Source organism: Bubalus kerabau, chromosome 3 (assembly GCF_029407905.1).
Source record: "Bubalus kerabau isolate K-KA32 ecotype Philippines breed swamp buffalo chromosome 3, PCC_UOA_SB_1v2, whole genome shotgun sequence".
In the NCBI taxonomy this organism is placed as follows: Eukaryota; Metazoa; Chordata; class Mammalia; order Artiodactyla; family Bovidae; genus Bubalus; species Bubalus kerabau.
This window is the reverse complement of record NC_073626.1, coordinates 101,958,731-101,970,773: the sequence shown is the minus strand read 5'-3', so window position 1 is coordinate 101,970,773 and position 12,043 is coordinate 101,958,731. Positions and strand designations below refer to the sequence as shown.

General features: G+C 35.3%; 1 protein-coding gene across 1 annotated transcript in view; it reads left to right on the top strand.

Annotated features, from left to right (window-relative positions):
- The window catches only part of ACVR2A (activin A receptor type 2A), a 97,164-nt gene that overhangs the window by 65,635 nt on the left and 19,486 nt on the right, over positions 1 to 12,043 (top strand). Inside the window, exon 4 of the mRNA XM_055572652.1 lies at positions 183 to 337. Coding sequence (XP_055428627.1) covers positions 183 to 337 — 155 coding nt within the window. The remainder of the gene's footprint in view (positions 1 to 182; positions 338 to 12,043) is intronic.

Below are 12,043 nucleotides of genomic sequence, written 5' to 3'. Positions count from 1 at the left end.
CAGGGAAAACACATAAGTCTGTTCAACTATTAGATTGAAAACAAAGCATGTTTGTGTTAGAATAATTTGCTCCCACCTTCTCCTCCTCTGTTTTTCTCCTACAATTCGGCACTATAATAAATATTTATTGTGGAATTTTATTGACCAAATCTGAATGATTTTCTTCCTCCTCTTTTCCACAGCTACATCGAATCCAGTAACACCTAAGCCTCCCTATTACAACATCTTGCTCTATTCTTTGGTGCCACTTATGTTAATTGCGGGGATTGTCATTTGTGCATTTTGGGTGTACAGGCATCATAAGATGGCTTACCCTCCTGTGCTCGTTCCAACTCAAGTAAGTTATTATCTAATACTTCATGCTGTTTTTGATTGTATATTTTAAAGAAATATTCCTGTGGAGAAACCACAGTAGGTAGTTACAAATTTAAGCGTGCAGGAGACCTGGGTTCGATCCCTGGGTCGGGAAGATCCCCTGGAGAAGGAAATGGCAACCCACTCCAGTATCGTGCCTGGAAAATCTCATGGACAGAGGAGCCTGGTGGGCTGCAGTCCATGGGGTCACAGAGTCAGACACGACTGAGCGACTAACACTTAAACTTAGGCGTTGAGATAGAGTAGAATGAACAGTATTCCCATTCCTGTTCTTCTTTGGAGAGTTCTACTGTGATCATAGTACTTATAAATGTGGGATACACTCTACTGTGTTTCTTGAGAAGTAATTGATGATGGAGAAGTGATATCAAAACTTTTTCTTTCCCTTCTATTTTCTCCTCCATTCCTAAGTTTTTGTGCCTTTTTCAAGACTTGCCAAAACATTCTTTTATCATGGAGGAGAATTCAGTAAGTAACCAGGAATGTGGAATAAAGAGGTTTCACACAGGCATGAAGAGGATGCACCTGAAAAATGTCGTTCTAGGGAGGAGGAGCAGAAGGGCAGCATTTCTCATCATGTGTTGTAGTTCCAAGTATATATATTTTATTTGAAGCGTATCAAGTGTGTAACTAAGGTCTGAAAACTTCTTTAATGCCCTTGATTCTTTTTCCCTCAACACTGAATATCTGAAAATATAGGTGTTGTGGGTAGTCAGAATAAATTCTGAAGTTTTTCTTCATTCTCTGTTATGAAGATAGTGGCAGCTGATTCAGTGCTTTATAAGGATTTGTAATATAAGTAGTTAATATTCTACAGGCAGAGAGGAAAGTGGTAACTTTTGGTTTACTTACTTGAGATGTCTTTAAACTCTAATTTGTGTTTCTTTGACTTTTAAGATCACATTACCTCCACCTTCTGGATCTTTTGGTTTAACTGTTTCTCTAATACCAGTAGGATTAATGGTTAAAACTTGGTAGAAGAAAATAGTTAAGTCCTATAATTTAATGACCAAAATAACTTCTTCCCTTTAAGCTTTATTTACATAACATATTCCTTTCTTGGTGCTTGAACCAATCTGTTAGCATTAGATCATTGATCCTTATAATCTTTGTAAAATATATATATGGAGAAATAAGCCTGAAGGTAACATTCCTTATTTAGTAAATTAGGTAAACACAGTATATTTTATATAGCTGAAATATTTTAATTTTTAACAGTAGATAAATTGTGGGTTTGTTAAAAATCATCTTTTAAAAATACTTTAAAATTTAAAAAATATAGTGCCTAATAAATATATGTAGTTTACCTCAAATGTCCATAGAATACACTTTACCTTCTTATTGGTGGTAACTGTTTTTTATTTAATATCTACATTTGAAAGAAAGAATGTTTTATACTGTAATAGTATCTGAATTTACCCTGGATTTGTGATATAATAGAAACAAACTGGATACTACATTTAAAAACAAATTTGTTAAGTTTCATCATAAAACTTTAAAAATAATAATGTAATCCTATATATAACATTGATTTATATAAATTCTAGCTTAAATTTTTGGTTGGGTATTTTTAAAGTCTGGATATCTTATATTTGAGGCCACTTTATTTAGAAATGCTGGGTTTGGACTTATAAAAAGGAAAGATGACTCCTTATTCATAAATGACAACTAAGAATGTTCAATGAGTATCCATCTCTGTGGGTTTTAGGTATTTTTTGCAGTCGTTAATATTTTTGTACACATTTATTTAGTGCTTGTGTTGTTCTGTACATACATACCGTTTGTATGAATTGTATAAATTACTGAAAAATAAGGAATAAACTTAAAAAGGTTTTGAGGTGGAATGACTGGGATGGTCAGACTGTATTGTAGAAAACACAAGGCCATGCCTGACTTGCTCCTTCCGTCATGAGCTGTGTGTGGGAAAGGGGCATTGTCACCAGTGTGGAACTCCGTTACGTCTTCTTTCACTGTCTCAGTATAGTGTCATGCTATCTCATTTTTGGTGAGGTTTATGCAAACTACTTCTGCAAGACTACTTAGTGGCCCTCTTGTCACAAAATGCTCAGTTTTATTTCTCCTTCAAAAAATGATTGATAGTTGTATCAAGCATTAATTGTACATTTATAGTGTACTAGATTACTGGTAAGTTACATAGATGTGTATTAATATATACATTATATAAAAATATTAAAAAATACGTAAAACTTCCCCTTGATTTCCAGTTGTAACCAGTATGTAAGGATCATCTTTGGAATTTGTTCAGAAAAACAAAACAATACCCCTGGACCATACCCGTGAAAGTATGGAATGGGGCCTGGGATATTATGATTCTAATAAAAGTTCCCCAGGCACTTCTGGTGACCAGCCAGGTATGGAAAGCACTGATCTGATTTTACCTCACAGGGTTTTTTATGTAGTGCTATAATGCCCATTGTATAGATAAAGAAATTGAGACATAGCAAAGCTCACAAGTATCAGAGCTGGAATATGAACCAAGGACTCTCTGACACTAAATCTTTGTTCTTACTGCTTATCCTGTTCTGCTTCTCTTCAGAAAGCAGATGCTTTAGCTACCTCAGATAATTCAGTAAACATCCCTGCCATCTCAAAATCATTCTCTAAGCTATTTTCTTACTTTGGGACATTGAGTAGTCTGACTACTAAAAGGAACAATAACATGATCACATTGTTTCACAGAGGACAGAAGCGGAAATAAACAAGTAATAGATAAATAGAAAGGCATATTTATGTGTTTTCCATTAAAATTTTTTAGCACACATTTTAGAATAGGGTTTATGAAGATGGATTGGGTCTCAGGTAAAGATTCTTGTGTTTCTGAGTTGATGGTGCCAATGCCCTAGTTATTCAAGACTTGTTTGAGGGGTAGGAGAAGTAGGTAGGGGAAATAGACTACACAGTTGAAGTCTTAAGCTGACTTCGGTATTTCACCCCAAATTCATGTCTCCATATTCAAAGTTTAATTTCAGGACCAGTTAGGGAAAGATCTTACATTCTTGTTGTGCATCTCTGCAACATTGTCCCTCTAATTTCTTCAAACACTTTTAGACAAAATTTATCATTCCTTTTCTTAGGGAAAGCTTTCCTTAAAGCATTGGCTAAAGACAACTTAGCCATTAAAGATAGCTTATTGATGGATCATTTCTACAATAAGAAGTACATTTGAAGAGAATTTACAGTGATTCTCAGCAGAGCAAGCTAAAGTTATGTATACTGTGCTCATTCATTGGTCTGATCTCAGTCTTTTATTCTCTTTGGGGAGAAAAGATCACTATTATGGAGGTATTCTAGAGGACTAAGTGATATATCTAAATGAATCTCTTAATAAGCTGGTTTCTGGTAGTTAAATGGTGGAATTCTTTATTTCCAAGACATCAAGTTGTTTATAGTTTCTTATGATTTTGTTAGTATTTTATTCTGAAGACATGATGTAGAGATGTACATGCTTTAAAATCTAGTCTCCAATGATGGTTTTAATTTATTTTAAAATAAAAAATATTCTAAAATAGATTTATCATAGTTAAAGGCGTAGAAAAAAGTAACATGCTTAAAAAAAAAAAAAAAACCCAAAAACTATGCTTCTTTCTTTATAACCTGTAACCACTATATATCTAACATTGTTTCACGTTATCACTGTCTTCCCGGCAATCCTGTATGAAAGCCTTAGAGACAGCTACTTCTGTTCCTAGCCCTGTTATTTATGAAGTCCAGTTCATTTACCTTTTCATCCTTTCTGATCCTCTTGTTTTCAGGACGTTTTTATATTGGAGGCTGAGATTATTTCTGCAGTCTTGTAGCTGGTCTTGTTTCCAGTCTCTCTCTCCATCTATACTATTTGCTATACAATAACATTTTACATGTCTGATTATGTTACTTCTGTGCTTAAAAATATTTGAAGGCTCTCAGTGATCCAGCAGCAAGAATACAAAGTTTGAAGTCTGACAGTGGTCTTCCATACTTTTCCTTTTGATTATTTCCTCTCATTAATAGCCTAAGCCATCCATCATATACACCTAGAAGGCTATTAGTTATGTGCCATCCTTGAAAGAATAGAGAAACTAGTGCTCAAGTCAGTTTCTCTCTTTTGTGATTCACATGAATAACCTTGGTTAAGAAAGGTTTTAGTCATTTGTGAGCATGTTCCATTCTCATACTTGATTATAAGCTCCTTAAAGATGAGGTATATATTGTAATCACTACTGCTCCTCACACAATATTTCTATGTAATAACCATTCTGTAAGTAATGAATTGCTGAATTGACTTTGTTTCATTTAATGTTATACTAAGATGATAATGCCGGAAAAGGCAATGGCACCCCACTCCAGTACTCTTGCCTGGAAAATCCCATGGACGGAGGAGCCTGGTAGGCTGCAGTCCATGGGGTCGCTAGGAGTCGGACACAACTGAGCACCTTCACTTTCACTTTTCACTTTCATGCATTGGAGAAGGAAATGGCAACCCACTCCAGTGTTCTTGCCTGGAGAATCCCAGGGAAGAGGGAGCCTGGTGGGCTGCCGTCTATGGGGTCGCACAGAGGCGGACACGACTGATGCGACTTAGCAGCAGCAGCAGCAAGATGATAATGCAGTATATTCAGGGATTGTTTCATAAATGTTTGAGGTGCTTTATGGCTTTACTTTAAAATGAATCTTGGGACCATGTTTCTTGGGGATAAGATAAGTTGAATTATTTCAAGGTTTTATAAGAAAATGCCATTATTCAGTTTTCTGTGATCACAGGTGCAAAAACATCCTTTTAATTTGCATCACCTGGGTCACATTTCTTTTACCTGTCCTGAAACTGTTTTCCACATGTAGGTAGATGCTCTTATGAGCTCCAGTCAGTAAGCTGAATGCAAGCTTGTTTTTTTAGTACCAGTGAGTCATGAATATGAGGGAATTGATGCACTGACTCTATTATTGAGAAGTTTTATTGTGGTTAGAGTTAGTGCGATTTCAATAAAACTGTTTGCATTGTTTCTATAACCATATATAAGCTTAAGTTTTTTGCTTATAAAATCTCTGTGCTAATAAAAAAAATACCACTTGATAAGAAAATGCATTTTAGGGGCTAGAAATTGTTTGCATTTAAGAAAGTATGAAGTTAACTTCTTGTTAATTTTTGAAGGCTATAGTAATAGAACTCGAGTATTGCAACATTGGTACTTTTTAAATGACATCAGTCTCTTCAGTCCTGGCATCGTGACATTTTGTCTAGGTTTTGATAAGGACTAAAGGCTTTTAGATGTTTAGAATACTGAGTTGAGCATACAAAATAATCCTATTGACCTTAATATTAAAGTAATGATAAATTGATGTTTCACGCTATGTCAAATTATTATCCACCAGGAAACCAAGCCATCTCTGACGAGGTTTGTAGGATTTTCCTGTTAAGTCTATATATGTTTAAAATTAAGAAGATACTAAAGGCGCAGCATAATAGTATCCAGCCAAGTCTGTTTAGGAAAGTGTGCTGCTCCCTTATTTTGGAAGAATGCAGGGAGAAGTTTACTGAATTTTGTTGAATATTTAATATGCTAATATTCAGTTATACTTACAAAATAAATATTATATCTGTAGAAGTGCATCTTGAAGTAGGTTGACTGCTAAATGGTTGAGGTTTGTGAACACATTTCTCTTTATTTTTCTCTTTCACCTTCTGTTCTATTTAAAAATTAATTACAAATGGTTGCTTGTTATAGCAATACAAGTTATACAGAAAGAAGTATGTCCAAAAAAAGAATCACTTGTTCCTCCTTTTCCTTTATCAGTTACTGAAATAACCAGTTTTAGGTTGGTGTGTATCTTTTGACATTTTTCTCTAATCTCACTTGTTTGAATATATACTTTTCTTTTTTATAAACTATATAATGTTATTCTATAGCTACTTTCCTTTTATTTAACAGTATACCGAGGATAGCTTTTCAGCTCAGTACTTTCTAATCTATCTTGTTCTGACTGAGTGATGTTTTTAAGTGAAGTTTAGTGCAGCATAATGCATGCTCACGAAATACCAAAAGTTGATGTTTTATTGGCTTAGAGTTTGTGTTAGGTTTCTGCTAAGGGCTAAAACTTACATTTCACAAGTAGTTTTTAATTGTATTATTTTCGGATATTTAAAATATGGTGATATCATGCTACTGTATACTCTTGAGCATATTCCCTCCCCTCCCCACTATTCATGCCTAAAAAGTAGCACAGGGCTACTAGAAATGCTTTCTGTGTTCATTATTTTTGTATTATGACCTAAATTAGAACTTTTATGTATACTTTTAAACTAATTGTAGGGAGAACTGTCATAAATGATCCATAGACATGCTGCAGCTTGACAAAGTGTTGCTCTAGGTGTGTATAAGTTATTTCTCTTACAAATGTACAGACAGATCCACTTGGATTGGCTGAAAGCAAAAAAGAAGGGCAGGGGAGAAGAAGTCAAAGTGTTGGGGGATTGGCGGGGGAGGGGGAGTCTGTATCAAAAGCTTAACACAGGTTGATGCTGCACATTAAAATTAATCAAAACACCTTATTTGTAAAAATAACATACTAAATTAAAAAATCTTGAGATCAGTTTTCCTTTGGCCTGCGGAGGGCCCCATTCCATTTGCCAGTTGCAGATGGGGCTGTTGCATATAGACCAGAATGCCTAATATCTCCTTTTCCTTGTCTGCCAAGGAGATGGTAGGTAGAAAGAAGTGAGTTTGCTTTTCTCTGTATTTTTTATTTCCTGAGTCTCCTCCTCAATCTGATCCATCATTCCTAGCTACTTCATTGCTGTCAAACTTTTTTCTATTAATTTGAGATAATAAGAATGAAGAAGTCCATTTGTTTGTTAGTGAAAGCTGTTTGCATCAGGTAGGCCGGGAGGTGTTCACATTGGTTGGTTTTCTTTTTGTTGAACTGTTCACCTGTTGCTTGAGTGCCCACTGTGCGGGGTATGCCAGGCGCTGTGCTCGATGCATAGTATTAAGTGGCTCAGGGCCAGTCCTTGCTGGCCTTTTTGGAGCCCACAGTTAACATGTAGCTGCACTAAAAGGTTGGTTGATTGGTTGTTTGACTCTGCAGCTTGAAAAGGAAGGGTGAAGAAAGTAAAAAGGGAGTTGCGTCAGCAAATTTGGGCAAAGATGGAAGAAAGGATTCCAGTTCTGTGGTGATAGGGAGAAAAGCCACATGTGGGATGGTGGGCTCACTTTAAGTGCTCAGTAAGTGTTAGCTGTTAATTGCCAGCCACCTCAGAATTGTACTCCAAAGGAGGAATTTTTTGAAGTTGTTGGTTTCAACGTCAAAACTGATGTATTGAAATCATTTTACTTGAAATTAACTTGAAACTATTGAGACACACACACATACATGTATGTCAGTACTTGAAGTTAATTTCGAATAATGGAAAAATTTCATTTTGAGTACTCTGTCAAGCACTTGTACAGAGCACTTTATACATATTAGCTCAGGTAATCTTTCAATACTCATGATGTAGGTTCTGTTTTATTACGTTTATTTTAGAGATAAGAAAATCAAGGCATACATAAGTGAAGTGACTTGGCCTAGAGTCAGTCTGCTTAGTGGCAGAGCCTGGGCATTTATGTCTTGAATATTATCCATTGAGTTAATTTTAATTGAATGGCTTATTTCAATAAATTATTAGGTCAGGTCCATAAAAAACTAAAGTCAGATAAAGGGAGGGATTAGAGTATATAAATTAAATTTAAAATAGTTTTTATAGTGACTATATATATTGCCTTGCAGATCAACATATCAGTTTTGCCATATCACAATTATTACTGTATAGCATGGTCCTTTTCCTCTTTACTTGCAGAATACAAATGCTAAATAAAAATAAAATTTCTTCTGTACACAGTAGTAAACCTGGTGCTTCTAAGCAGCAGCCAGAAGAATGGGCATGGCTGCAATATCTCTTTCAGACTTATAATCCCAGTGCTGGCTTTGCTGATGAGCTGATCACTTCTTATGGAACTTATTCAGAATCCTCATTCAGCCACCTTGGTCTGTCTTTACTTTTGCAGAGTTAGATGAGGAGAAACTGTGGAAAGTAGGAGTTGATATAGCACAGAGAAATTGTGAAGATCTGATTGGATAGAATCATGGCTGTGCATTTGACAGTGTCAGTATTATCAAATCTGTTAATGTATAATGTCTTGCTTTCCCTAGCTCAGAAACATTTGTCCTGATACACATACTGTATTATTTCTTTACATATTCTATTTCTGTCAGCTTGGCAGTAGTCCTTTTTAAAATTTGCAATTGTAAAATTTCTTAGAATTTAAGATTGCTAGATGATTAGAGGAGACAAGTCCCAAATTTGTCGATTTTTAAATACTTTTCTTAGAGTACTCAATTCTTCTTGATGGTCCGAAGAAGTTGTTGAGTGAGTTATTTAAAAAGTATGTATAAATATAAATCTTGGAATGGTTTAAATAGTAAGAGAAGACTTATAGTACATTTCCTATATTTTTATTTATAGTATGTAAAATCCATATTTCCAGAAAGAGTTCCTTGTATTCTGGTTCTGTATATATAACTGCCTACTGAATATCTCCACTTAAATGTCTCCAAGCACTTAATAGACAAGGGTAATGGTCTTCTCTCTCAAACCTAGTTCTCACTAAATGCACAGTAACCATTTAGCTACACGAGTCAGAAATCTAGAATGTGTCCCAATACTGTGTTTTTTCTACCGAATCTGCGTCCCTCTAGTTCTTACGTTATATTTCTCAGAGACGCTGTCCTCAGAAAATCTTTTCTTACTCATTTTGCCTAGTATTTGTTAGGTTTCTCCTTATAGATGCTCACGGTAACCAAATTCCTCTTTATTGCTCTTATGTTATGATCATACATTAATTAGTAAGATTCTTTGATAGTTTTTCTTACCCACACTGTATAGTGTCAGGAGAGCCTGGGCAGCCAGTGCCTGGCACACACTAGGTGCTCGGTAAAGACCTGTTGAATGAACAGAGAAGTATTATTCATTCCTTTCTGATATTTGTTAATAGTTAAATTTCTTTTTCCCTTAAGGAATAAGCAGCAAGTCTCTTTCTCAGCTGGCAACCTAATTACTTGACGTTAATGTGCTGATTTTGTTTTCACTTTATCTCTGGTCGCAGTGCATGGTATTCAGGTTTCATTTTCCAAGTTGAGAATCCAGACTATTTTGTTCAGTTGCTTTTCATCTGTTTGTGTATTTTAGTCAAATTTTTTTTTGGATTCCTATTGAGGCCTGTTCTTGGTGTCTCTTCTTTTGCTTGGATTGTCTTACAGCTTATTCTAATATTCATTTATTGAGAGGTATATTGAGTAAATGTACACTTTTTGATAAGATGCATGGATGGCACCTGCTTGCACAGTAACATCTGTGTCTCTGAAAGTACCGTATAGAAACAAAAACTGAGAGATGTCTAAGCTTTGGGAAGCTACAGTCTAGTTACTTATTTGGCATGCGTTCCTTCCAAGGGATAAATTTTACTCTGGAGTACTGAGAAGATGTTTTGATAGTGGGATTAGCTAAGCCTTTTAGGTGAATTATTAAATAATTCTGAATCATTATCACAGGAGAAAATCAGAAGCAGGAAAAACTCGTTAAGCAACTGGTACACATAAACAAGCTGTCACTCTTTTTTGTCGGTGCTGTTGTTTTCTGTAGAAATGTTGGAAACTGGGCAAGTATAATCAGTGATTGGAGGGATTTGAAGCCTTTCTTTACACTTGTGACAGTATTTCTCTTGATTTTAAATTGGGGCCTTACTTATTTTGGGATGACTAGGAAAATGAGACTCTTGAATCTTGTTCCGTATCTGAGTGTCCCGCATCTGAAAAGAATGCATGGGTTTCTTCCCAGGGCCACTGCTTGACTTCCTTACCCTGCTTGTGGCTGGGTCAGTAGTTAACGGTGGCCTGGTCTGTCCCTGTGATCTGCTCAGTTCTGATCTTACTCTTCTCCTATCTTACTTTCTTACCCTAGTTGTATTATTTATGTTGTACACACCCACACAGGCACCAGAAATGTTTTTCTGTCTCACTGTAAGGATTTTTCTATCTTCCTTGAAGGGAGAATGCAGTAGTTCAGAAAGTTGGAGATTGTGGATTCTGAAGACAACTGTCTGAGAAACTCAAGTCTAGCTATATAAAAATTTCTTGTGCTGCTCTTCCAGTTTTTGTTAAAGGCAATACTGCCCTCTGGTGTCCACAATCCAATTCCAACCCATAGCTTCTTAATTAAATTGGTTTTTTTTTTTCCACTTTTAAAGTTTAGACCCTACAACGTCTTAGAAAAATGCAAAAATTATTTAAGACTTTCGGTTTAGTTTATTTGCTGGCTTGAAGTCTGTTGGATCAAGTAACTTGGGATCATACTAGAGTCATCTATATAATACCTCTTATCTGATAATGTCCAAAATTAAAAAAAAAAAAATATTACTTTCCTCTGTTCATAAGGAAAGTGTTCTTAGTTCTCATTTTAAAAATATGATACATTGGATCATTGCCAACTTTTAAAAAACGAAATCATTATTCTCCTTCACTTTTGTAACTGATGTGTCATTTTTCATTTCATTCTGGATATAAATCATAATTTCTTTTGCCTGTGTTTTTTCTTCACAAGCACGCCTTTCATATAATGATAGAGGTAAGATGCATTGATGTTTGTTTGATGGCTGTGGAACTTTGTGGATGCATACTAAACATTTTGTTCTTAGATTTTGTTGTTGTTGCTTTATTGTGCATCCTTTATAGTTTATAAATTTATGTTATAGTTTTTTCCACTTAACAATATTAAAAATATTTATTTTATCATAGCATTAGTTTTGGGTTTTAAAGAATTGTTAACAATGTTTATACTTATCTAAGGTGAAATGTGGAAACGATTGTTTTAGTTGATAAGTTAACACCTGATGGCTAAATTTTTAGCCTTAGAACCTTGGATTGGTTAATTTTTATAGTATGTCATTAATGTCAGCATGTGCTCATTTTTAACAGGTGCTGACTTTCTCATTGAACCCATTATCTTTTAATGTGATCTGTATTTTCAGGTAGTTTATTTCATCTTTGGCATCTTTAGTAAATGGACTGGCTAGAGGAATTATAACTTGATCTTTTGCTGTCTGGGAGTTTTAAGGGTTTTATTTAGATTAGAATTGGCCTTTCATGTGGAGAACTCAGAATGAGTAAAATGGTCGCAGACAGCTTTACAGCTCCTCGCTTCTAATCTTGTATCCATTCTTGGCTCTAGGGATGATGCTGGGTAGTGGTGCTGGGATGGTGGCCACTGTTGTTTCCATGCAGCTTCTCAGCATGATTTCTTCTGCTGCCATAATTTTCACATACAAATGGGGTAAAGAAGAGATGTGATCAGAGGCATGTTCTAACGCGTATCTTTTTCACTGGGCAAAATAGCATGGGTACTGCAAGAGAACTGGAACTTAGGGAGTTTTCAGGAATCCTGTAGTCCTTATAGTTGTCCCTCCAGAAGTGGTTTTTCTCTGTAGCAGGGCAAGGGCATGTTTTATGGATAACATTAGAATGTTGTCATTATGAAGTTTAAGTTTGAATTTGTCTCCCGAGGTGTTCATGTATTTTAAAGGTATAAATCTTTCTTCCTAGAATCAAGTGTTGAGTTTTTCTTTTAATTAGTAAAATG